We start from the raw sequence: 25,557 nt of genomic DNA, 5'->3' as shown, positions 1-25,557 counted from the left end.
TTGCTGAAAGTGTAATACAAGGAAAGGGGGTTTAATCTATATTGAACTTTGTCCAAAAAATCCCACTCTTTAACCTAATTAACTGTCAGTCTGAAGTGAGTTATTTCATGGAAATCATTTACAGTAACCTATCATAAAGGGCTTTTATTAATTTATGCCCTCCTAGAGAATTTGTTTCAGAGAAAAAAATTTAATTTATACTTGGTAGGTTTGCTGTTTACATCTGGGAAATAAATAAATCTTACTTTGGGTGTTGATGCATCGTTCTGTAATACTGTCTATATTCACTGGTTTTTTTTAGTTTTAGAACCAGAGGAGCACACTTGCAAATAGCAAAGTCTAAATAAAATACCACTCATTAGTGGTTAGTTAATTGTGCTAGATGAACCTGCAGTGCAGTGGTACTCTCTTGGCAGAGCATCTTGTCTTGGTTAGACTTTTTAGAGCAAAATATTAATATTTTCCTGCAAAACACTGAGTTCAAACATTGGTGACTCATCATTAGTGCAGCTGTACCAAGATGTTTCACCTCACCATGCTGCAGTCACTAATCCCCCCTTGTCTTTGTTCAGCATTTACACCCAGAGTCCCAGATCTGTGGAGGAATTGGGACTTACACAGGATTCATGGTCTAAATCCTTTGTCTTCAAAGGTTCCATTCCCTTGGGTCTTTGGGCACCTGAGGCTTGCAGACGAACAACCTGTCAGCAGTAAAAGTCTCTGGTCATCTTGGTTTTGCTTTCAGAATCCCTAGAGACCCCCTCCTTGGAATGGGACCCACGGGCTCAGGCCCAGAAGCAGTGCTCTTCTCCCAGTTATCTGAGTTGTAACTGAGACACTGTGGAGTGTTTGCAGCCCTTACTGTGGCCTTCCTGACCCCTGACTGATGGATTGGCAACTGCTGGCACAGCCTGGGCAAGGTGCTCTCCTCATTGCCTGCCAGCTCTGTGAAAACCATAGGGAAAATAGCCCTTGGCTTTTCAGGAAAGAAAGAAATGAGTCTGAGAGTCTGTACTTGGATTCTTCATCTGTTTCCCTCTGTTTTCTATTCCCTACTGGAGTATGTCAGTTTTCTGACTCATCCAGTATCTTTTCTCCTTTCCTTTCTTGATTATCCCTGCAGTTCTCCAGTTCTTTGTGTCAACTGTGCTCGGCTCTTAAACAGCACCTGCACTGCCTTCGGCCGGAGCTTTGGGAAAGGTCTCGCGGAGATGAAGCAAGAACAAGAATTAAGTTCATTGTCTTGCTGGAGCAAGGAATATAGAGGATAGGAAGAGAGTGTTCTGGATTTCAGTGGGAGCCTTCAGAGGCCTTTACTGTTTCATGGCAAAACCCCAGAGCTTGTAGTGCATCAGCCTCTGAATTATGCAGGTCCTTCACCCCACTTGGTTCCAGTTCCTGGCTTGTGTGTATGAACTTGTGCTTGGGTATTTTGCAAACAGGAAAGGCACAAAAGAACGTCAGCCACACACAGGGACATAGTTCCTGTGGGCAATAGGACGTGACTCCTCTGCTACCTGTATGCTTCTCTCAGAACAGGGTCTGACTTGTGGAGCTTTTAGTAGAAGTTCTTGTCATGCTGAAGTCAAGGCTCCAGTTTGGGGTTATCTTGTGTCATCAGGACATGGAGCCCTGAGTGCAGCATTTGTGACAGAGCAAAATGGTTAAAATTAACTTTCTAAACCCACAGTAGTTTCTGGCAACTGATTCAAGACACCCTTGGGTAAAGAAGAAAACAGGACTTGGGAGATCTGAACTGCATGGTTATTTAACTCTTACTTATCCATTCTGATGAAAGGAACAAACCCCAGCTTTTTAAGGAAAACTCATTAAAACTTAGACATCCTTTTTATCATTATGTGTAATGAAATAGAATGTTTGAGGGCATATAAGCTTGTTTGCTGGATCTGTGTTAAACTGACCCAAAAGATTTCTTGGGAGAAAAAAGTTATTTGATTCAAAGCCATATGACAAAGAGCTTGAATTAAATTAAATCAGAAACTGGATTTTTCCGTATGGTTTTTGTGATTAAGAAGAGTGTAAGTTAACAAGTTGCTTTTTTTTACAAACAACAGACTTTGAAATGTTTTTTAGCTATTATAAAATAAGAACTCAGTGATTTCTTGCCTGAGCAGCCTTCTGTGGCCTATGTGCACACCACGCCTGGATTACCTTCGGGCTGGGAGGAGCGCAAGGACGCCAAGGGTCGGACCTACTACGTCAACCACAACAACCGGACCACAACGTGGACACGGCCCATCATGCAGGTACCCTGCTGCATCCAGGGAGCGAACACTTAGCTTGGCTGAGGGTCATTTCAGTTGAAGCAGCTTCCAGAAATCTGAAATTTAAAGGAAAAATCTTAAGCAATACAGATGAATCATAAATAGCTGCAACAATTTGGGATGGTTTTGGTTACTTCTTTTAACTATGTCAAGGCACAGGTTAAGCTGATTGCTGCAAGGGAAGGAATTTCCAGAGGTTCAGAGGAACTCTTAAAAGGAGGCAAATGTGTTCTCAGGATTGAATTTGAAAGTTGTTTCGAGTCATTAATAGAACCATATGTTCTTGGTCCTTCCAATGGAATTACATTAATTACTTGGCTTTTAAGGAAATAAGTTCAAGAAGAATAGTAGTGATGGTAACAATGACATCAGTTTTAACATGTCCTACGTGTGGGTGGTGTTTGTGACGTTTGTGACCTGGCTTTGCTCTGGCGCAGCTCGCCGAGGACGGGATGGTGGGGCCAGGCGCGACCAGCAGCAACCACCTGAGCGAGCCGCAGATTCGGCGGCCCCGCAGCCTCAGCTCCCCCACTGTCACCCTGTCAGCACCGCTCGAGGTGAGCCCCTCCCGACTGCTCCCGACAGCCTCTCCTCAATCCTTCTCCTTCAAATGGGGGCTGCATTTCTTTTAAGTCTCTCTCAAAGTAATTCCAAATGCTGTGGACTGATGTTCACTGTGACATGGCTACAGAATAGCTGAAGTGGCTCCTTACATAATCAAAGCACCTGTGCGTTTGACTTCTGACAGTGTGATTCAAACTCTTGCTTCAGCTACTCCTGGCTGTGCTGAAGAGAGCCAGTTCTTCAGATTTCCTCTTTACACCTAAGAGTTTGAGGAGCTGTGGCTCACACAGCCTTGCACTTAAAGGCTTTCTTGTAAATGAGATACATTGCCCCTGAAGCACAAAACACTGCTTTTGTCTTTTACTTATAAAATGAAATATGGACACATCCAGGGCAGGTGCAGGGGAAAGTACAATCAGGTGTAAATACTGGGGACACTGTCATTGCAGAGGAAGGCACAGAACATCTTGTCCTTCACAGCAAAAGACTGGATGTGTTAGAAGGCATGGATAGAGCTAATTAAGTTCTAGTAAATCAGTCCCAGCACTTAATTCTAGTATTAATTACATCTGGAATGAAAAGCTATTTGCTGTGAAGCTGAGTTGGATTGGTTTTGCAGCCCCAAGTGCCGTGTGAGCAATGGTGCTGTTTCCTGCTCCGCAGGGCATGAAGGACTCTCCGGTGCGCAGGGCGGTGAAGGACACCCTCTCCAACCCTCAGTCCCCACAGCCGTCCCCCTACAACTCCCCCAAGCCCCAGCACAAGGGGGCCCAGAGCTTCCTGCCCCCGGGCTGGGAGATGCGCATCGCCCCGAACGGCCGCCCCTTCTTCATCGACCACAACACCAAGACCACCACCTGGGTAAGGGCGCTCTAGCCAAGGCACCAGGGGCCATGGTCCCATCTCTGTCTTCCTGCCTGCATGCCCCCATTTTGGCGTGGCACTTTGTGTTTTTAAGAGCCAAAAATGTGCATGTGGTTCTAAAAGCCCTTGTGGAGTGCAGGCATCCTAAGAACAGGGCTGTGGTTTTTGAAGCATATCCCTGGACATAGCCCACTTAGTGGAGTCAGGTCTTATATCATCCTAACTCACTCAGCACTGGAAAATTCATTGCCCTGTAGGAATCCTAATAAGGCATGTTTTGTTTTATTTTCTGAAAATAAAAGAGTAGCTGTAACGTAGGAAGATTTCCAGATAAGTCTGTGCTTGACTTAGTTTGTAGATCTACCTTGATCTGTTGGATTTACAGTTGCATACCTGTGTTCTAGGAGGATCCACGGCTGAAGTTTCCAGTGCATTTGAGATCCAAAGCATCACTGAACCCCAATGACTTGGGCCCTCTTCCTGTAAGTGATGCTGTGCCTGTGTTCTAACCTACACCTGCTCTGTTCCTGGGCACAGGCTGCTGCAGCCCTTCTCCAGAGACTCTGGAGCCCTGCTGTGAGCTGGGGCTTGCTCGGGCTCTAACTCATGGCCTTTGTCTGTGCTAATGAAGTGTTGAGCTTTGCACACACTTACCTGGGCTGTGTCTCTGACTGTGCTTTTACATAATCCTTTACTGCTTAAGAAAAACAGAGCAGATTGTGGCAAGCAAGCTCTTATCAGTGCACCAGCATATTTTAGCATTTAGAAATCTGAATAAATTTTGATTTTTTTCAATGAAACCTCCATGTTTTGCAGAGCAAATAATCAATTTCGTGTCAGAAGCTTTTGTCATACTTGTAACCAAAGAATAATGGGGATTTACAGACATGTCAAATGCAGAACTTTGCTTTGTTTTTAAAATACTCCCAGACCTTAAAGGCAGAGAGTAATGTGTGAAAGCTGACACATTCCTGATCACAGCAGCAGGAATGCTCTTTTGCTTTAGGAAGCAGCTGTGCTTTTGCAGTTGTCCAGGTACATGGGGCGTGTGTTAACCTTGGAGGCACTGAATTTGTTCTTTTAACTGCGAGGGGTGAGACATGCAGTGAAACCAGGGTAGCCTGACTTGTCACTGGCAACAGATCACTAGTAACAGATTTCACCTCACTTAAAGCCCCTGGTTTGGAGTGAGGTTGGGCTGACTACAGAATTTAACACAAGTTTCTCCAACAAGATTGAAGTGAAATGATTTCTGCTCTGTATCTTCTGGCAGCCTAGGCTGGCCAGCATTGCCTGTCCCTTCTGGCAGCCTAGGCTGGCCAGCCTGCCTGTCCCCCAGCATTGCCTGTCCCTGCCATCCGCTCTCCTTTCTTCACTGCAGGCGCTTGGGACATGAGAAAAAGGAACGGATGAGAAAGGAAGCACTGAGGACTAGGTTAGAACATTCTTGTCCCACTGTACTGGGAGCCTGGGTTACACGTTTACAGTAAATAACCCACATAGCTTTCAGAAGTAGGAGCAGAAACTTTAAAACTAAGCCACGATGGACCATCTGTTCTCTGTGATTATTTGCTCACAGCAGGAAATGGGTGGGAATCCTGAGGGAAGAGATTTCCACTTCCAAGCTTTAAAAATACTCCCTGCATGGGATGCAGTCACCTATATAAGATCTAGGTCTGAGTCTGCCTGGATTTCTGACCTTGCCAGTATGCATCTGGTCGCTTGGGGTTTCCTACCTCGTAAGCATTTTTGAGACAAGTCCAGTAGGTGTGGGCAATGCACTGCTTCAGGCCGTGTGAGACTGGTACTATTTCACTTACTCTCTCTTTTGTTTGTTTTTATTTCCCATTTCCAGCCTGGCTGGGAGGAAAGAATACATCTGGATGGAAGAACATTTTATATAGACCATAGTAAGTAAGCACTCAGGTACTAGACCAAATAGACAAAGGGAGGTACTAAGTATTGAAGTGAAAGCTTTGTGATTTTACTCTTCATTTAGGAAGCCAGGTGTTGATATGTGGAGACATTGATACCAGAGACTTAGTGCCCTCCTACGGTACTGTACATTCACTGGAAGCTTGCTTTAATTGGCTCATCAAGCTTTGTCCCTCTCTGACTTGTGAAGCATTAACATTTCCTCTCTGTGGTTTCTTTTGTTCTTGTTGATATTTTGGATTTGTTGTTGTTGTTGTTGATGATCTCATGGCTTACTTGCACTTAATAAATTAAAATATACACTAGGAATAGAAAATAAGATGAGAAAAGATCCTGTAGCCACAGCTCCACATATAGGCAGTGGAGCAGTTAGCACTGAGAAGTACTCTCCTTTGCTTTCAGGTCTGTGGCAGTGCTGATTCTGATCTTATTTCCTATTTAGAGCATGTGAAACTGCACCAGCCCATTAATATTCTCCAGTTCTGTTAGTGGAGTTCTAGTGTAAGTGATGTTTCATTGTAGATTTGTCTTCCTAGAGCATCTCAGAACTGCTGTGTGAGTTTTGTTGGTGTTTGGAAACAAAGTAGCCCACAAAGGCCGGGCTGAGTCTTCTTACTTTTTTTTGGTTGTTTTTTTTTTCAAGATTTTAAGACTTATAATGAGACATTTCTTCACAGCCATAGCTAACTGTCATAACCATCAGAGGAGGGTGCACAGAGTTTAGGTTTTAACTTACCCATGTTTGACAGAATTAGCTTTGTCCCTCAGTATCACTGGCTCCCATGCTTGTCCACAGAGGTGACAGTATTAAGTCATTATTAAAAGACTGCCTCTAAAGTAATACCGATTTTAAAATGGTATAAATACTTTTAACTAAACATTAGAAATAATACTCAACTAGCACCCAATGAACCTCTTCCAAACTTCACTACAGAGTTACTATCCTTTATCCCTTCTGTAATTGTTTTTCCCAACAGAGATCTGGAAATATAACTATGGTCAATGATTCTAAACTGCTGCCACTAAGGAGTCACAGGATAAAACTGTCCCATTTAAAACAACTGTGTAACTGCTGAGCCTCCCAACCTCTCTTAAAAAGCTTTAATTTTTCAGTCTCCTAAAGCTGTTTGAGCATGTGTTAGTCCCTAAAATGGAATGTTAAAGTCATACATTAATTAGAATTCCTCAAAGAATTTGTAACTGTAAGGAAGCAAAATTTATTTGCATCTGAATTTTCCCTCTAGTTTTTTGATCTGAGTGGATTTAGCTTCTTATATAGCAGTTTTCACAAAAGTTTAGGGAAGCTTTTGGTAATGCTGCCTGTTTCCAGCAAATGTCCCTTTGGTCCCAGCCTGGTGCCCGAGCACTGCTGTGGTGGGTGGGCTGGGGGGCCTGGAGGGCAGGGGGCTCCTGAACAGTGCCACTGCCAGGACACAAAACCAGCAGGACAAGTCTGACAAAGTCAGCTGCTGGTCATGTCCTGCTTCCCTGCTACGTTTTGTAACTCTGCTGCATAATTCTCCAACGCTGTTTGTCCTACTTTTGAAATGTTTTTCTCATCCTTGGGAGAGACTGCAAGAGTCTCCTGCAGCCAGCACAGCCCCTCTGCTGTTACACAGGCACCAGAAACACTGAGTACTGGTGCAGCACACAGGGATTATTGGTACTACAGGCTGTGTGTGACAGTGAACCCCTTTCCCTGGCTCTCTGGGCCTTCAGCTGCCCCAGTCACCTTACCTTCCACGGAGGCACTGGTGTTCCCTGTTCCCTGCAGCACACACACACTGCTGCCATCCCTGGAAGCCTCCCAGACACGTACTATCTACCTGTTGGAAGGGATTAGGAGGGAAAACAACCATTCTGCAACCATCTTCTGAACAGTTACCAGTGATTCACGGACAAGGATACACTGAATGGGTTCCCCTCAAAGTCTGTCCACATCCACCAGTACATGGTGATACTCACAATATGCATCAGTGATTTACACAAGGAATTCGGGGCACGAACTCCTTAGTTCAGCAGGAAGCAGCAGGGCAGGAGAGGGGAGGGGCTCATTGGAATGGGATGGGAAGTCAGAGTGAGTCTAACAAATGGCCACTGCAGTGTGCAGGAAGAGGCTGCAGGAAGAGGAGAAGTGCAAAGTGTTTCTCAGAATGGGAATAATTAGTGGAATTTTGGTTGAAAGGGGCATGAAAAATACCATCACCTGGTCATGAGTTATCTCACCCTGTCATGTATTGACAGGAGTGCCTAAATCCAACCTGGAGTAACCCTCCTGATGCCATCAGCACTGGGAATGTCTGGCTGTGAGAGTTCTGTATCTGGCAGGGGTCCCAAACTTCAGGGAAATAGTGGGCCCCTTGGAAAGGAAGGGAAAAGAGGAAATATCAAAGGCCTGAGAGCCTGATTTATGACAGAGAATTGTATTCATGGGAAGACTCAAATTTTTGAAATTTTTGAAAATATAGAGACTTTGGAAAATGTTCTGCAGAAGGATTGAGTTTGTTATCCATGTCCACTCGGGATAAGACAGAGAATCCTGAGCTACCGTTCCAGGTGGAGTGGTTCATGCCAGACCCTTGTAGCCCTGGAGGACCATTTTTAATATGAAGTCCCTGTAAGATTCTGAAAAGAAACTTAGACTGAGATTCGTTGGTGGCATTGCACACTCTGAAGTACAGAGAGCAAAGAGCTGACACACTGTTAGTCATTTCCAGTTGACCTCTGATTTCACAGAAAACTGGCACTGTGATGTGTGGCTGTTGGTGTCAAAAAGGTGAACAGAGAACTTTGTCGAAGGGAATTCCAGTGAAGGGGTTGAAGATGGAAAGGGCTGGGCTGGGTGTCCTGCCTTGACGGCAGCTCTGCTCTGTGCATCTCTGGGGTCTCTGGAGCTCAGGCTGGCAGCCCTCCAGCATTCCCATAAGTGATAAATAGCCTTAATGTGTGAAGATAAATAAAATAGTATTTTACTATTAAATTAACTAATAGAGCAAATGTCTTAAATGTGCTTGCAATCCTTTAGAATTTTCTCCAGTTAACATCTGCTGAATGACCCTTTTCAGATCCCAGTCTCTCTTAAACCAGGTTGGGATGCTCAAAACTTACAGGGCTTTTCCAGTTCTAGAAACATGGAAAATGCAATCTTGACTCCTGATACCCAGTTCCTAACCCAGAACAGTAACAGAGAAAGGGCAGGCCATGGCACCTCACCATTGCAGGTGGCACCTGGGATGGGGTTTGGAGCATTGTCTTATTGTTGCAACACCATTGTTTTGTTGTGATTCCATCGTGTTCAGAATCTTGGGAGGAGCAGCTGTCTGGAGGCAGGGAAGGGGAGTCCCACCATGGTCCTGTAGAACCTTTCCTGTCATCCTCCTGGTGCTCTTCAAAGCTGTAGATGGAAAGAACTGGGCTGTGTTGCGCCACTGCCAGCATCTCCATTGGTCATAACTGGGTGATCTCTTGTGCTAAAACAGGACAGTTCTGCCTCCCTTTACCTTCTCATTAAATAGGAGTATAGGAAAAATGTTATTCCCTCCAAATTTAAAAGTATGATACTTTAGCTGTCTGTGCAAAATTTCCAAACAGTAACTTACGGTGTCATTGCCAAAGTTTTGGGTTCCTTTACCTGCCAGGCCATGTATCTCCAATCCCAGCCCATGTTCAAATGAACATGTTCACTCACTCCTGCAGACATTGCCATCAAAGCAGTGCAAATTCCCTGGGTTCTGGGATAGTTCTGTGTTTTTGAGTGAATGTTTTCAACTAAACAGCGTGTTGGGGCTGGGGAGGGTGAGGGGACACAAGCCTTTGCTAACCCTGACAGAGCTGTGCAGTGCTAGGGAGAAAAAACCAACAGAAATTCATGGTGTGGTACCAGAGGAGCCATGGGATCATTTCTTTTGTTATTTGCAGATAATAAAATTACCCAGTGGGAAGACCCCAGACTGCAGAACCCAGCCATCACGGGCCCAGTAAGTACTACTGTGGGATTTTCCATTAAATGCCCTGACTCAGGTACAGCTGGAACCACAGCAGGCCCTGCCTGCTCCCCAGATCAGGGATGGGCAGCCTGGGAAGCAGAAGCTCTTCTGGTCCACATCCTAAGTCAGAAGACGTTGGGAATGTTGCACCACGTTCTGGGGAGCCTCCCAGATTGTTAAGGGTTTGGGGATGCCTGTGGAGAAGTGCTCCTATTTACCCATTACCTGGGTCATTACTAACAGTAGGATTTTACTGAGCTGACACATCGTTCTATTCATTTTGGGATCTCTGGACAATAAAAAGCTGTTGACACTTGGGAGGAGAGAGGTGGGCCTATGTGGATTCAAAGTGTGAAAAAAAAAGACAAAAAGTGGATCTGTCAGTTTAAGAGACATAAAACTTCTTGCAGGTAAACAGAGATTTCAGAATATCAGCCTTAGAAAAAAATACACACACCGTTTTACTTCAGTATCAAATTTTAAAAACATCAAAGAGTGACTCTGACATTCTAATGCTGGTTTTATGCTGAGTTATGCCAGTTTATGCCATTTTATGGTACTCTGAGTGATTAGACTTCCAATCCCAAGATGTTTCCTGGTGCCAAGAGTATCTTTTTATTCTGGGTAAATCCTTGGGACCTTTAAGAGTTTCAGGACACAGCAGATGAGCCTGCTGCACAGTGTAATTCCAATTGCTTATTAATAATATCAATAATAGTCACTTGTTTGACCATGGTTGCTTTTGGAGGGGTTTACCCATTTGTCAGGCATTTAAAACTGGAGATCCTCACAAACAGCACTGTGCAAAGTGTTAATAGGTCTCTCCCCAGAAATGCTGAGCATAAATGGGAGAGACTATTTGGAAAAGTTTGTTTGAAGGAAATGAGATGGTCATGGTCCCCTTGAGTGACTGACAGTGGTTTGTTTGTTGGTTTTTAAGGGAAAGCAGGAGCTAATCCATTTCACAGAAGCACTAAGGATTCATCTGAATGCTTTCAATAAGAATATTTCTGGTGCCATGACAAACAGAATTACTTAAATAGTATTTCATGTTGTGTTTAAATAAAGGAAACACATAGAAAGATTATTTAATGGCTGTAGTAAAGTTATATTATCATCAGAGTAAAATGATGTCATTTTGTGGGATTTTTAAATCTCTCCTGGCTGCTGTCCATCATGGGTGGGTTTAAGGGAGCCCATGGCACAATGTGTGGGTAGCAGGGCTGTACGTTCCTTTTAAATACTGTGGGGTGTCAAACTGCTGAGTAGCTGGAATGATGTGTTCTCCTGCTGCTCCCAACAGGCAGTGCCATACTCCAGGGAGTTCAAGCAGAAATACGACTATTTCCGCAAGAAGTTAAAGAAACCTGTGAGTAGAACCAGCACGGGGGGGCTGCAGGACACACCTGTCAGGTTACTCCATTGTGCTGCTCCTGAAGGGCTCAAGAAGGAACCAAAAACACAAAGCAAAGTTTGAATTTGACGGATTTCTCAACAAAAAGCTTTTCTAAGTCTTTAAGACTCACATTTTTCTAGATGAATGCAAATGCCCTTAAAGCAGAGCACACTCAATCTTTATCCCTTTTTGTTTGTTTGTTTGTTTGTTACTTTTCTTGTTGTTTTCATCAAATATTTACCGTGGAAGTCTGCAGCGCTGTTCTGGAAGTGGCCCAGTTCCCCCCATGCTCTCAACCTGTGGACTGAGAGAGCACTGGGAAATAAAAACATGGGGAACGGGAACACCAGGTGTCTGATCTGTCATTGAGCTGTTACCAGTCAGCAATTTGCCCAAAGACTTATTTCTTGAGACTAACAAGGATAATCTAATCTTCTTTGACACAGGCTGACATACCCAACAGATTTGAGATGAAATTACACAGAAATAACATTTTTGAGGAGTCCTACAGAAGAATCATGTCCGTGAAGAGACCTGATGTACTAAAAGCTAGGCTCTGGATTGAATTTGAGTCAGAAAAAGGACTTGACTATGGAGGTGTGGCCAGAGAGTGGTTTTTTCTCTTGTCCAAGGAGATGTTTAACCCTTACTATGGTCTCTTTGAATACTCAGCAACGTAAGTGTCCATTAAATATTTCTATTCTCAAGGGATATACATTACATTTCACATGAGAGGCAAAGTTGATCTGGGCAGAGGTAGTTCCTCCTTCCCAAGGTGCCCCGGGCAGCACCACTGCCCTGTTCCTTCTGCCCTTCAGAGAGCCTTTGGAATGGTCCTTGAGAGCCTAGAAAACATTTCCATTGCTCAGACAATATCCAGGGCAGCAAAACTGCAGTTTTTGAGGCCAGTAATGATGAAGGGACCAGTGTCACAGAAAAGCCTCTTTCCTCTGCTGCCCAGAGTTCCAGTGCTGCTGTAGAGCAAGCTCGAATGCAGCTGCTTGTTCATACTGCAGGAGTTCCCTAGCAGTGGCCTCCCAGAACTTTAAACTGGGGGCTGCCCACCTTTAAAATCTTGGAGCAATCCGTTAGTGCAAGGGAGAGAGGGTGTCTCTTGCTCACAGTGGGTTTGGTTTCCTGCTGTGTCAGCCCTCAGTGGCTCTGTGGTGGGAGCACCAGGCTTAGCCCCTCTGGGGGGTGTGGGACAGACTGGAAAGAACTTGGACACAGCCCCATGACACTATTGAAGGAAAATGCCCCTAAGCTCAAGTTACTTACTAACATATCTGAGTATCTGCTTATTTAAAGACTTGGTTCTTTAGCTATTTTTTTTCTTTCCCCAAAAAAGGGACAACTATACACTTCAGATTAATCCTAATTCAGGTCTCTGTAACGAAGACCATCTGTCGTACTTCACGTTCATTGGCCGGGTGGCTGGCCTGGCTGTGTACCACGGGAAGCTGCTGGACGGTGAGTCCTGCTCCTGCCCTGCTGCTGCCACTGGGCTTTGGGGAAGGAAATGCACCTGCTTTAGAGCCCCAGGTTCTGGGGACAGTCTGGGACTGGACCTGTTGGGAATTGAATGGTGATTCTTAAAATGGGATAGTGTCCTGAGCTCAGTTCCCCAGCTTTTGGCTCTCTCTGTCATTGTTAGGGTGGTCAGTGGAATGTGGTAGTTAGTGGATAATTGTTGAAAGAGAAAAATGGGACTTTCTGTAGCTAAATAAACCTGAGCTGCTGTGATGCTGTTGCAGTTGCAGGGCTGTTACAGTCAGGAGTTAACAGGAAATGCCAGGGGTGGTGCCCTCGAGCAGTTGTGCAGGTGCAGAGCAAGGCAAGGTAACGTTTTCCTCTCCCTCACAGGCTTCTTCATCAGACCTTTCTACAAGATGATGCTGGGGAAGCCCATAACTCTCAAAGACATGGAGTCAGTGGTAAGACCCCATTTAACCCATGCCAGTGCTTGCAGGCCCTTGGGTTTCTAGAACTCTGCACTAATTGCCCCTTTTCATACTGCCTAATTGTGATCTGCCCTAGGATAGCGAATACTACAACTCTTTGAAGTGGATCCTGGAAAACGACCCTACAGAGCTGGATCTCATGTTTTGCATAGATGAGGAAAACTTTGGACAGGTATGTAAAGGTTATTTACATCTTAGGACTGCTGGTTGCCAACAAATACCTCAGTACTGAGCAGAATCTTGTGGTGGTGAATGTCACTGATCAGCCTTCACCTCTCTGTTTTCAGCTGGGACTGGGGATGTCACATTCCTGTCAGGGAGCTGTGACATCTCTGGGACAAGCTGGATGTGCAGCTGAGTAAAATACTTAAAATGAGGAGGAATAAAGGTGTCCCACAGTCCAGCTGGAAGATGGTCAGAGCCCAGGGACTGTTTGGGTTTCTGAGGTTGCAGGGAGGTGCTCTCTGCAGTGCCTGTCGCAGAGGCAGCTGGTACAACAGGGGGAAGCAGTCAGGTTTAAAAGGGTCACAGTCTATGGGTATCTTTCTCCATTACAAATGAAAATGTTGTAGACATTAAATTAAATTAATTTGCTTAGAGGCTTTTATGGTCTTTTCCCTTTGTTTACTTCTGAGATTTGTTTACTAGATCCTGGCTCCAGGTACAACTGGACCTGGGGATTACAGGGCCTTTCATAAAAACTGACTCCAACATTTCAAACCATGCACTCAATGTCCTGTCAAAAACATTCTGATCCACTTTCCAGTGCTTACTGCCTTTTTCCTGAAGCAACATAAGGTTATGGATTACATGGAGAACTAGGGAGAGTATTGAAGCCACAGGATGGAGAGGTTTTGTAATACACTGGTTGGGTTTTGGGCAATTTCAATATGTGATTTAACTTATTTTATTATAAATAATAACTATTATAATTTTGTATATATAATGTACATATTTTTATAAATATATAACATATCTATAAATAATAATTATAATAAAATTATTAGTAAATATCCAGCCTCTCTGCCAGTTTTCCCTTCTGTCAGTGCCACTTTATTCAAAAGTGTAAATCAATTTACAAATGATTTCCTGATTCTGCTTGCAAAACGCTGCTCAGGGAGAGTGGGTTCTGGGAGAAAGATGTCCTCAAATAACAGGTTTTTTGGTCTTCTGAAATACAGACATATCAAGTGGACCTGAAGCCCAATGGGTCTGAAATCATGGTAACGAATGAAAACAAGCGGGAATACATTGAGTAAGTATCATTGTGAAATATGGGTGGGAGTAAGGAAGAGCAGTTGTACTTACAATTGACCCTGCTGCAATTCCTGTAGTGTGTGCTGCACAAGAGCATCAGGGATTGTTGGAAAAAAAAATCTTACTGTTAACATTGGTTATATCCAGTCAGATACAAGAACAAAGAGTAAATTAAATTACATGCTTGGTTTTCCTGAAATTCCCCCTATGGAAATGTGCTTCTCCAACATCTGGCTCAAGCTCAGATGAGCCAGAAGGTGCTCTCCAGCCTGGCCTTCATCCCTCGTCCTCCTCTGCCAGTCACAGACCAGAGCCAGGATTCCAGTGCCAGTGTTCCTACCAAAAATTGGCCAAATCTGAAATTAGGCTTAATTTTCAGCTTTCTCAGTTTTTCTGCCTACCAGGATGTAAAATGTGTAATTCAATTATACCTGCTGGCGTTTTTAATCAGAGCCTTTTCCAAGATGAAAGGCATTAAAATTGCTACATTCGTGTAAATTGAGAATTCATTTCCAATGCATGGACCTGAACCAATTCCATGCCTGGAACTGATTTTTTATGCCTGCACCTGTGAGGTGTTTGTGCTGTGGGTGGCTGGTACTGAAAGCAAGGTGTCCCTTTGATGCTGTAGTTTATTTCTTTATTTCTATATGAGGTGCTGTGTCCTGACAGCTCTCCTCAGAGCTTGTAGACTTTTCTGGGAATTGTTAATTACTCAGTGTTCTGGGAAGAATAAAATGCCTGCTCACCTAGGTACCTACAGGAGTGAAAATATTCCCACTGTGATTTGGTCATAGTCACTGGGGTTTTTGGTTTATTTCTTCACAATTCCATCAGTCACCAGCAAATAAATTGGAACACTGGCAAAAGCTGCTCAGTTTCCTGAACTTGCTGAAGTTGCAAATGACAAACTGAAAGCACTGGGGTTGCTGAAACCTCTGAACACTTGGCTGAGACCTGCTAATGAGTTTGTGTTTCTGATGGGGTTTTGTTTCTCTCTGCAGCCTGGTCATCCAGTGGCGGTTTGTAAACAGAGTGCAGAAGCAAATGAATGCCTTTCTGGAGGTGAGGCTCTTTAGCTTCTTTCTTTCACAAAAATAGGGATTTTTTTTCTAATACAGGTTTCTTACCCACTGGTGTCTGTGTGAAGGGAGCAGGGAGCTTGGCAGGGAATGCAAATGGAATACTTACGTTTTATGATTTTACAGTTTTATCTTGTGTAAGAATGTATCATCTTTCCCTTATGAGAATAAGGTCATTCTCTTTCATGTTTAATTATTTGAGCTTGAAGTGATTTGGTCATGGATGTTTTTAATTAGGATTTATGTGGGATGAGAGTTTTAACTTGCTATTCTTCTTTGTAGGGATTCACAGAACTGCTTCCTATTGATCTGATTAAAATTTTTGATGAAAATGAACTGGAGGTGAGTCAGTTTGGTGCCCCAAGCTGACAATTCCCTGACAGATGTGCCATGTTCTGGGTTCTTCAGTCATCCATCCCTCTCCCTGAGGGAATGTGCAGGCACAGCTGCCTTGCTCAGAGTTGGAAATTAGATGTTTCTTCCTAATTAATAAATCTATTCATGACATGCAAAGAACTGCACTTACTCAGGGAGGTGGTTGGGGGTGTACCTGTGAAAGCTCCAACTCTCCACTGTGTGTGCGTAAATGACGGAAGGTCAGAGTCCTGAGGAGCAGTGACACCTTGTTACCCTGAGAGTGCAGGGAACCACACTCTCATTAACATCCCGCTGTTCTGTTTCCCTGCAGTTACTGATGTGTGGCCTTGGTGACGTCGATGTCAATGACTGGAGACAACACACCATCTACAAAAATGGTTACTGCCCAAATCATCCTGTTATCCAGTGGTTCTGGAAGGTAAGACTGGGCACCACCTCTGACTGAGGGTGAAAGTTACTGCCCTGTTTTGCAATAATTTTCCTTCATGAAAACTGCTAAGAATGGGGGGGTTGTGCTGGGGGGCAGGACTTGCTCCCACCTCACTCAGGCAAGGGCAGGTGTAGCTCCTGCCAGAGCAGCCCACAAATGGGACCTGGAGCAGAGAAATCCATTGTGTCCTGAGGGTTGGCTCATACAAAAGGTGATTCATGTTGGCTTTGGGCTGCTCTTTAGCCCTGCCCATCCAGGCCAGGGTAGGAGGATGAGGCTGATGGTGTCCATTTTCCAACAGGCTGTTCTGCTGATGGATGCTGAGAAACGGATCCGGCTCCTGCAGTTTGTGACCGGGACGTCACGTGTGCCTATGAACGGATTTGCTGAACTTTATGGTGAGCTGCTTGTGGCACAATGGGAAATCCAGCCAACCTCTGACCCCCACGTAGCACTGAGTTTTAAATGCTGATGTCTGAGCTCACTTCCTTGGCTCTGAAGCCAACTCACTGGGCTTGGAAAGAAAGAACCACATTCCTGTTGCTTTAATGTACCTGTAACAGGTGAAAAATCCAGCCACAATTGATGCTAACATTTCATGTTAAAAATAATGTTTAGGCAGTGTCCAGCAATTTCTGTTTCATACGGTTTTCATTTTCACACAGGTTCAAATGGTCCTCAGCTGTTTACAATAGAGCAGTGGGGAAGTCCTGATAAGCTGCCCCGAGCTCACACCTGGTAAGTCACCAAGGCATAAATTCCAGAGCTACTCCTGCCAGAAGGGCCATGCTGCTGACCATGCTCAGCTCTGCATCAAACAGCATTTGATCCTGTAGGACCCCAGTGCCTTCAAAAACTGAGAAACTGAAGGATATTATTTTATTCCCCACATCCTAGTAAGTGGATGTAATGAACTACAGCAAGTCAGACATCATCAAACAGCCATAGAAAGCCCATAAATCATTGGAGAATTCAAATCAAATGTAAGCTTATAAGATAATTTAACCCTGGTTTATAGATTTTTTGCAAACATTGAAAGCATTCAGTACAAATCTGTCTTGGTCTGTTACATTTCAGGAATGTGGCTTTTTAAAGAAAAACTGTGCTGAATTGGAAAACTATTTTGTTGACTATCAGTACAGACTGGTGATCTTTCTCTGTGAAACTAATCATTCTATAGAGTAATGAGCTTTAATAAAAAAAACAAACCTGAAAACAAAAGCACAAAACCCCCCACCAAACACAAACACAACAACACTACCCTGAACACACTCCAAAATCAACCCATCCTCTTTGGGTTCCAATTCTCTGCTAGCTTTTACCTTTGGAAGACTTTCTCTTGGATATTTAATCTTCTTTCCCCACAGAGAGCAAAGCGTCTGTCCTCTAAATCCAGAATATCTTTGCTGAGCCTCAAGAAATCAGTCTTTTGACAAAGATTGTTTTCCATCATCTAACACAGTGAGGGGCTTTCTGTTGGCCTTTTTCCTGTCCTAAGTGATTTTTACCAAATTCCTGCTTCCATCTTTGCAAAGGAAGGCAACACAGTTACTGGAGAGCTCACCTTGAGCAGGTGTGAGGTCTGCGGGGAACACTGTGGACCACAAGCTGCATTCTTAATCAAGACCCCAATTATTTAACCCTTTCTAGTCCTTTAAAACTCTGTTTTTCCATGGATTATTAAGTGACTCTTTCCTTGTCCCTTCTAGCTTTAACCGCCTAGACTTACCTCTGTATGAATCTTTCGAGGATCTGCGGGAGAAGCTCCTCATGGCTGTGGAGAATGCCCAGGGGTTTGAAGGGGTGGATTAACTTTGCGGCACCCGTTCCCTCTCCAAGCACATTCTGCTGGCTTTGGCACCTGCCTGAGGGACTCCAAGGGACTGTGGCAGAGCAGTTGCCCGGCGCTGGGCTCTGGAGCAGACCCTGGCAGCGCAGGGGCCGAGCCCCGAGGCCAGGACTGTCACCTGGGGTGGCCTTGCTGATGTTCCCACAGCAGCTGAGAACTGATCACATTTCAGCAGGACTTACTCTATTTATGTTGTGCCTCTGTAGGCAAAACCCTTAATAAATATTTTACACAATTTCTAATGACAATGAATGGAATTAATCATTTTACAGGTATAGTATTACAACTCATGTTTACTTCTTAATTGATTTAGACATTTTCAGATTTTATTTCATTACAATTAAATATCATATACTTGGAAAAATGAGCATTTTTCTGAATTTCATACCAGATTTTTTTTTCAAAGCACGTTGAGCCTTGTTTTCCTAAGCCATTAGGAGAGTAGGAAAAAGCTCTGTTGGAAGCTTTCTCTCCACAAGCTGTCTCTTGAAAGCAACTCTCTTCATTAAGCACATCACTATTGTTCTGTATCCAGAAATATGGGCTGGATGTTGCATTTTTGTATAAGTACTAGAAGAATGTCAAGGCACAGGAGAGCCCTGACACAGCATGTCCAGATCTCTGTTCTACCAAAACTGCCTCATTACTGCCAAACTGTACATGTGCTACAAAGCATCTGGGCTGGGGTTGGCATTAAACCTTTTAGGAGAACGTGCTGAACCCTGTCGTTCTCTCTGTACAGTGATTTGTTTTCCATCCTTTCCTCATTCCTGTTTGCAATGGAGGCGTTCTGAATGAAATCTGGCACTCTGGAACACAGCTCTGTTCTGGCTCCTGTTTGTGTGCACTTGCTAATGAACCTAATTAGCACTGGGGTTGTTCATTTCTAACTGCACCGACTCTAAAGGCACTTTCTGTACCACCAGGAAGGTAGACCTGGTTTGAGCATAAACATTAATGGGATTTTACTCCTTCCCACTGCACATGTCCTTCTGGTGCAAGATCTGTCCCCTGGTGAATTTGGCTTCTGCTGTGTAAAAGAAAACCCAACCAGCTCTAGACCTGAGCCTGCAGACATGTTCCTCAGCAATTTATTTCTGTGATTTCTTTTTTACTTGCTCACAAAGATTTATTTAAAATACACTGCTATCTAATCCATTTTGTTACCTATGACATGTTGCATGCCTAAACTACAATGTCTGAGTTGCGTCTGTTTTGTGGCGGATTAAAGGTGACAGATTTGTGCTTGCCCCAGTGCAGTGACATGGTGACAGCACTGCTGGAGCAGGGCTGGTTCCACTGACCCGCAGCTCTGCCCTGGCCTGTTCCCCAGCATCCACCCAAGGTGACAGCACTTGCCAAAACAAACTTGCACCTCACTGCCAACAGTTTTTGAGCCCTGCCCTTACCTTTGTGTCCAGCTCGTGTCCAGCCACACCGCAGAGTCTCGGGTACAGGAACACCCAGCTGGGAAGAAGCCTTACTGCCAGTAACATTCAGCAGTTATGGTCCCAGGTGTCTGAGGAAGATTAGGGTAGTACTTGAATGCAGTTCAAGATTCCTTTTCTATTAGATATGTTTCCTGACATTCCTGCCTGACCTTTTCCCTCTGAAGAGAAAGCTGGAATGCAAGACAGTGGCTGGCATCAGAGTAGACAGGGAACGCTGGACTGACTGCTTGGCTCTGGGGAGAGAATACATAAATCCAGGTATTCCCACTGACCTGTACACTAAGCACAGCTGATTCTAACATCGAATGCCTTGAGAGAAGTGTCATACTCCAAAATTTGTTTTGTCTTCTCCGGGAGGATTTTTGCTGAAGTCTGATGCCATGCATCAGAACATAGGGACTGCTGGGCCTGTTCTGGCTGAGAACCCCCCCAGACCAGCCCCGACCTCCCCCGGGACCCACCAGTGTGATGTGGGGAAAGCTGGAGCCCCGGCGGTGTCGGGCGGTGCTTGTGAACTGCATGGGGGGACCCGCCGAGCGGGTCCGGCCCCGTGTGGGGCTCCAGCGAGGGCAGGGGCGCCGGGCTCCGGCCCTCTGGGCTTTATTCTCCGGCGCCCCGAGCCCCGCGACTGCGGGGGAAAGGAGGGGAGGGGAGGACGGGGAGAGAGGAGAGATGGGGGGGAGGGGGGGTTGAGACGGGGTAGGGAGGGGGGGTCGGAGTGCGAAGGGAAGCGGGAGGGGAAGGGAAAGGCCAGGTGGGGGGTAGAGGGAGGGTGGACAGAGGAGGAGGAGAGGGGGAATAGAACCGGGTAGCGGGGTAGGGACAGGAGAGGAAGGAGTGTGGGGCGGTCGGGTTTGGGACAGGAGAGGAGAGGGGAAAGGGGGAGAACGAAGGGGAATACGGGGCGGAGGAGGAAGGGGGGGGACGGGACAGGAGGGGAGGCCGAAGCCCCCGCGTCTCACCTGCGGAGCTCGCACAGCGAGCTCCTGCCCTCACCGTGCCCGGAGTGAGCAAATGGCCGGCGAGGCGCTTACCGGGGATTAAATCACCTCGGCCCCGCCCCGCGCAGCCGCCCTGGGGCCCCGCGCACCTGAGCCGGGCGCGCCCCGCGCACCTGAAGCCGGCCCCGGGCCCCGCCCCTGAAGCCGCGCCCCCGGCTCCGCCCGGCCCCGCCCCCGGCCCCTCCGGGCCGTCCCCGGTATCGGCCGGCCCCGCCCCCGGTATCGGCCGGGACCTGCCTCCTGGGACTCTCCGGGACCCGCCCCGGTACCGCTCAGGACCCGCCCCCGGGACCCTCCGGGACCCCGCCCCAGAGTCCCGGCCCCACCCCGACCCCCGCCCCGGGCCCGCAGAACCGAGGAGGGATGGGGACGGGGATGGGCCGAGCCCGGCGCTACCCCTCCTACTCCGGCTGCGACGGTCCCGCAGCATCCCGAGATAAGCATCCACCGCACAAAGCGGAGCGAGCGCGGATCCGCCGGGATTTCGGGGCGGGGCGGGGCGGGGCGGGGCGGGGCCGGCACAGGTGTGACGGGCGGGACCTGCACAGGTGCGCGGGGCCCCAGAGCGGCTGCGCGGGGCGGGGCCGAGGGGATTTAAGCCCCGGGAATTGGCCCCGGCGCCATTTGGCCCAGGGCTCTCGGTGCGGGCGGCTGCGGCCGGGCCGGGCTCGAGATCTTTCTTCCTCGATATCCCTTTTCTTCTATACTTCTCCTCTTCTGTACGTCTTTTCTTCTGTACTTCTCTTCCGCTATACCTCTCCTTTCTCCCCTTCCTTCCTCCTCTTCCACACCCTCCTCCTGAAACCTCCCCTCCCTTGCCCTCCTTCCCCCCCCAGCCTGGTGCCCCCTTGCCCCCTCTCCCTGCTCCCCTTCTCCCCCCGCCTATTTCCCCGCACCTGCCTTCAATCCTCCCCCTCTTCCTTCCACCCTTCCTTCCCCCCCCACCCAACCTCTCCCTGCTCCCCTTTGCACCCTGACCTTCTGCCCCATCTGCCCTTAATTCTCCCTCTCCACCTTTCCTGCCCCCTCTCCCTGCTCCCCTTCCCCCTTTTCCCCCCTGTTCCCCTTCCCCCTTTTCCCCCCTGTTCCCCCCACTTGCCTTCAATCCTCCCCCTCCTTCCTTCAACCTTCCTTCCTCCCCCGCAACACCTCCACCTGCCCCCTCTCCCCTGCACACTCCGACCTCCCCCCCCCCGCCTCTGCCCCGCTATTCCCGTCCTCCATCCCCACTCTCCTTCTTTCCCCCGCAGCCGCGGGGCTCGGGGCGCCGGAGAATAAAGCCCAGAGGGCCGGAGCCCGGCGCCCCTGCCCTCGCTGGAGCCCCACACGGGGCCGGACCCGCTCGGCGGGTCCCCTGTGCAAACAAGAACACCGCCGGGGCTCCGGCTTTCCACACACACACTGGGGATCCCCTCCTCGGGAGGGGGTCCCGGGGGGTGGGGGTGGGTTTCAGGGAGGGTGGTGGGGTGGGTTTCAGGGAGGGTGGTGGGTTGGGGTGGGCCCCCTCCGGAGGAGGGGGTCCCGGGGGGGGGTGGGTTTCAGGGAGGGTGGTGGGTTGGGGTGGGCCCCCTCCGGAGGAGGGGGTCCCGGGGAGGGGTGGGTGGGGTGGGCCCCCTCCGGAGGAGGGGGTCCCGGGAGGGGGTCAGGGTGGGCCCCCTCCGGAGGAGGGGGTCCGGGGGAGGGGGGTGGGGCGGAGGGGGGACTTTCCCCCCCTCCAGTCCCCGCCCCCTCTCCCGGACCCCCTCCTCCGGACGGGGCTCACCCCGGCCCCCTCCCCGGGACCCCCCTCCTCCGGACCGGGGCCCCGGGGGGGTGGGGGGGGCGGGTGGGGGGGGGGTCTGGACGGGGGGGGCTGTTGCTTTGTCTCTATGTCTGTTCATGCTGCAGAGTGACGTGACCCCCCCTGCTTCCCCCCCACCCCACCCGCCCCCCCCACCCCCCCGGGGCCCCGGTCCGGAGGAGGGGGTCCCGGGGAGGGGGCCTGGGGGAGCCCCGTCCGGAGGAGGGGGTCCGGGAGAGGGGGCGGGGACTGGAGGGGGGGAAAGTCCCCCCTCCGCCCCACCCCCCTTCCCCGGACCCCCTCCTCCGGAGGGGGCCCACCCTGACCCCCTCCCGGGACCCCCTCCTCCGGAGGGGGCCCACCCCACCCACCCCTCCCCGGGACCCCCTCCTCCGGAGGGGGCCCACCCCAACCCACCACCCTCCCTGAAACCCACCCACCCCCCCCCCCGGGACCCCCTCCTCCGGTGGAGGGGGCCCACCCTACCCCAACACACCCCCCTCCCTGAAACCCACCCCCCGCCCCGGGACCCCCTCCTGAGGAGGGGATCCCCAGTGTGTGTGTGGAAAGCCGGAGCCCCGGCGGTGTTCTTGTTTGCACAGGGGACCCGCCGAGCGGGTCCGGCCCCGTGTGGGGCTCCAGCGAGGGCAGGGGCGCCGGGCTCCGGCCCTCTGGGCTTTATTCTCCGGCGCCCCGAGCCCCGCGGCTGCGGGGGAAAGAAGGAGAGTGGGAATGGAGGACGGGAATAGCGGGGCAGAGGCGGGGGGGGGGAGGTCGGAGTGTGCAGGGGAGAGGGGGCAGGTGGAGGTGTTGCGAGGGAGGAAGGAAGGTTGAAGGAAGGAGGGGGAGGATTGAAGGCAAGTGGGGAACAGGGGGGAAAAGGGGGAAGGGGAACAGGGGGGAAAAGGGGGAAGGGGAGCAGGGAGAGGGGGCAGGAAAGGTGGAGAGGGAGAATTAAGGGCAGATGGGGCAGAAGGTCAGGGTGCAAAGGGGAGCAGGGAGAGGTTGGGTGGGGGGGGAAGGAAGGGTGGAAGGAAGAGGGGGAGGATTGAAGGCAGGTGCGGGGAAATAGGCGGGGGGAGAAGGGGAGCAGGGAGAGGGGGCAAGGGGGCACCAGGCTGGGGGGGGAAGGAGGGCAAGGAAGGGGAGGTTTCAGGAGGAGGGTGTGGAAGAGGAGGAAGGAAGGGGAGAAAGGAGAGGTATAGCGGAAGAGAAGTACAGAAGAAAAGACGTACAGAAGAGGAGAAGTATAGAAGAAAAGGGATATCGAGGAAGAAAGATCTCGAGCCCGGCCCGGCCGCAGCCGCCCGCACCGAGAGCCCTGGGCCAAATGGCGCCGGGGCCAATTCCCGGGGCTTAAATCCCCTCGGCCCCGCCCCGCGCAGCCGCTCTGGGGCCCCGCGCACCTGTGCAGGTCCCGCCCGTCACACCTGTGCCGGCCCCGCCCCGCCCCGCCCCGCCCCGCCCCGAAATCCCGGCGGATCCGCGCTCGCTCCGCTTTGTGCGGTGGATGCTTATCTCGGGATGCTGCGGGACCGTCGCAGCCGGAGTAGGAGGGGTAGCGCCGGGCTCGGCCCATCCCCGTCCCCATCCCTCCTCGGTTCTGCGGGCCCGGGGCGGGGGTCGGGGTGGGGCCGGGACTCTGGGGCGGGGTCCCGGAGGGTCCCGGGGGCGGGTCCTGAGCGGTACCGGGGCGGGTCCCGGAGAGTCCCAGGAGGCAGGTCCCGGCCGATACCGGGGGCGGGGCCGGCCGATACCGGGGACGGCCCGGAGGGGCCGGGGGCGGGGCCGGGCGGAGCCGGGGGCGCGGCTTCAGGGGCGGGGCCCGGGGCCGGCTTCAGGTGCGCGGGGCGCGCCCGGCTCAGGTGCGCGGGGCCCCAGGGCGGCTGCGCGGGGCGGGGCCGAGGTGATTTAATCCCCGGTAAGCGCCTCGCCGGCCATTTGCTCACTCCGGGCACGGTGAGGGCAGGAGCTCGCTGTGCGAGCTCCGCAGGTGAGACGCGGGGGCTTCGGCCTCCCCTCCTGTCCCGTCCCCCCCCTTCCTCCTCCGCCCCGTATTCCCCTTCGTTCTCCCCCTTTCCCCTCTCCTCTCCTGTCCCAAACCCGACCGCCCCACACTCCTTCCTCTCCTGTCCCTACCCCGCTACCCGGTTCTATTCCCCCTCTCCTCCTCCTCTGTCCACCCTCCCTCTACCCCCCACCTGGCCTTTCCCTTCCCCTCCCGCTTCCCTTCGCACTCCGACCCCCCCTCCCTACCCCGTCTCAACCCCCCCTCCCCCCCATCTCTCCTCTCTCCCCGTCCTCCCCTCCCCTCCTTTCCCCCGCAGTCGCGGGGCTCGGGGCGCCGGAGAATAAAGCCCAGAGGGCCGGAGCCCGGCGCCCCTGCCCTCGCTGGAGCCCCACACGGGGCCGGACCCGCTCGGCGGGTCCCCTGTGCAAACAAGAACACCGCCGGGGCTCCGGCTTTCCACACACACACTGGGGATCCCCTCCTCGGGAGGGGGTCCCGGGGGGTGGGGGTGGGTTTCAGGGAGGGTGGTGGGGTGGGGTGGGCCCCCTCCGGAGGAGGGGGTCCCGGGGAGGGGTGGGTGGGGTGGGCCCCCTCCGGAGGAGGGGGTCCCGGGAGGGGGTCAGGGTGGGCCCCCTCCGGAGGAGGGGGTCCGGGGAAGGGGGGTGGGGCGGAGGGGGGACTTTCCCCCCCTCCAGTCCCCGCCCCCTCTCCCGGACCCCCTCCTCCGGACGGGGCTCACCCCGGCCCCCTCCCCGGGACCCCCTCCTCCGGACCGGGGCCCCGGGGGGGTGGGGGGGGGCGGGTGGGGGGGGGTCTGGACGGGGGGGGCTGTTGCTTTGTCTCTATGTCTGTTCATGCTGCAGAGTGACGTGACCCCCCCTGCTTCCCCCCCACCCCACCCGCCCCCCCCACCCCCCCGGGGCCCCGGTCCGGAGGAGGGGGTCCCGGGGAGGGGGCCTGGGGGAGCCCCGTCCGGAGGAGGGGGTCCGGGAGAGGGGGCGGGGACTGGAGGGGGGGAAAGTCCCCCCTCCGCCCCACCCCCCTTCCCCGGACCCCCTCCTCCGGAGGGGGCCCACCCTGACCCCCTCCCGGGACCCCCTCCTCCGGAGGGGGCCCACCCCACCCACCCCTCCCCGGGACCCCCTCCTCCGGAGGGGGCCCACCCCAACCCACCACCCTCCCTGAAACCCACCCACCCCCCCCCCCGGGACCCCCTCCTCCGGTGGAGGGGGCCCACCCTACCCCAACACACCCCCCTCCCTGAAACCCACCCCCCGCCCCGGGACCCCCTCCTGAGGAGGGGATCCCCAGTGTGATGTGTGGAAAG

The 25,557-nt window shown here is 50.7% G+C and overlaps 1 protein-coding gene across 9 annotated transcripts in view; it reads left to right on the top strand.

Annotated features, from left to right (window-relative positions):
• Positions 1-18,235, top strand: part of NEDD4L (NEDD4 like E3 ubiquitin protein ligase) — a 103,711-nt gene extending 85,476 nt beyond the window's left edge. For 4 of the 9 annotated variants that reach the window (XM_069001523.1, XM_069001522.1, XM_069001517.1 and 1 more), the window contains 19 exons: positions 2,136-2,267; positions 2,723-2,842; positions 3,513-3,710; positions 4,118-4,195; positions 5,569-5,623; positions 5,713-5,769; positions 9,567-9,625; positions 10,938-11,003; positions 11,477-11,706; positions 12,379-12,500; positions 12,894-12,964; positions 13,068-13,163; positions 14,173-14,246; positions 15,253-15,313; positions 15,613-15,672; positions 16,019-16,126; positions 16,440-16,536; positions 16,804-16,876; positions 17,848-18,235. In XM_069001523.1, coding sequence (XP_068857624.1) covers positions 2,136-2,267; positions 2,723-2,842; positions 3,513-3,710; positions 4,118-4,195; positions 5,569-5,623; positions 5,713-5,769; positions 9,567-9,625; positions 10,938-11,003; positions 11,477-11,706; positions 12,379-12,500; positions 12,894-12,964; positions 13,068-13,163; positions 14,173-14,246; positions 15,253-15,313; positions 15,613-15,672; positions 16,019-16,126; positions 16,440-16,536; positions 16,804-16,876; positions 17,848-17,950 — 1,860 coding nt within the window. In that variant the 3' untranslated portion in view covers positions 17,951-18,235. Of the gene's footprint in view, positions 1-2,135; positions 2,268-2,722; positions 2,843-3,512; positions 3,711-4,117; positions 4,196-5,568; positions 5,624-5,712; positions 5,770-6,090; positions 6,150-9,566; positions 9,626-10,937; positions 11,004-11,476; positions 11,707-12,378; positions 12,501-12,893; positions 12,965-13,067; positions 13,164-14,172; positions 14,247-15,252; positions 15,314-15,612; positions 15,673-16,018; positions 16,127-16,439; positions 16,537-16,803; positions 16,877-17,847 lie in introns of those variants that run through there. The other 5 variants (XM_069001524.1, XM_069001525.1, XM_069001518.1 and 2 more) reach the window with 2 other exon arrangements.
• The last annotated feature ends 7,322 nt before the right edge of the window (positions 18,236-25,557 follow it).

The sequence above is a fragment of the Aphelocoma coerulescens genome (assembly GCF_041296385.1).
Source record: "Aphelocoma coerulescens isolate FSJ_1873_10779 chromosome Z unlocalized genomic scaffold, UR_Acoe_1.0 ChrZ, whole genome shotgun sequence".
Classification (NCBI taxonomy): domain Eukaryota; kingdom Metazoa; phylum Chordata; class Aves; order Passeriformes; family Corvidae; genus Aphelocoma; species Aphelocoma coerulescens.
The sequence above is the reverse complement of the archived record's forward strand: the minus strand, read 5'-3'. Positions and strand labels throughout refer to the sequence as shown.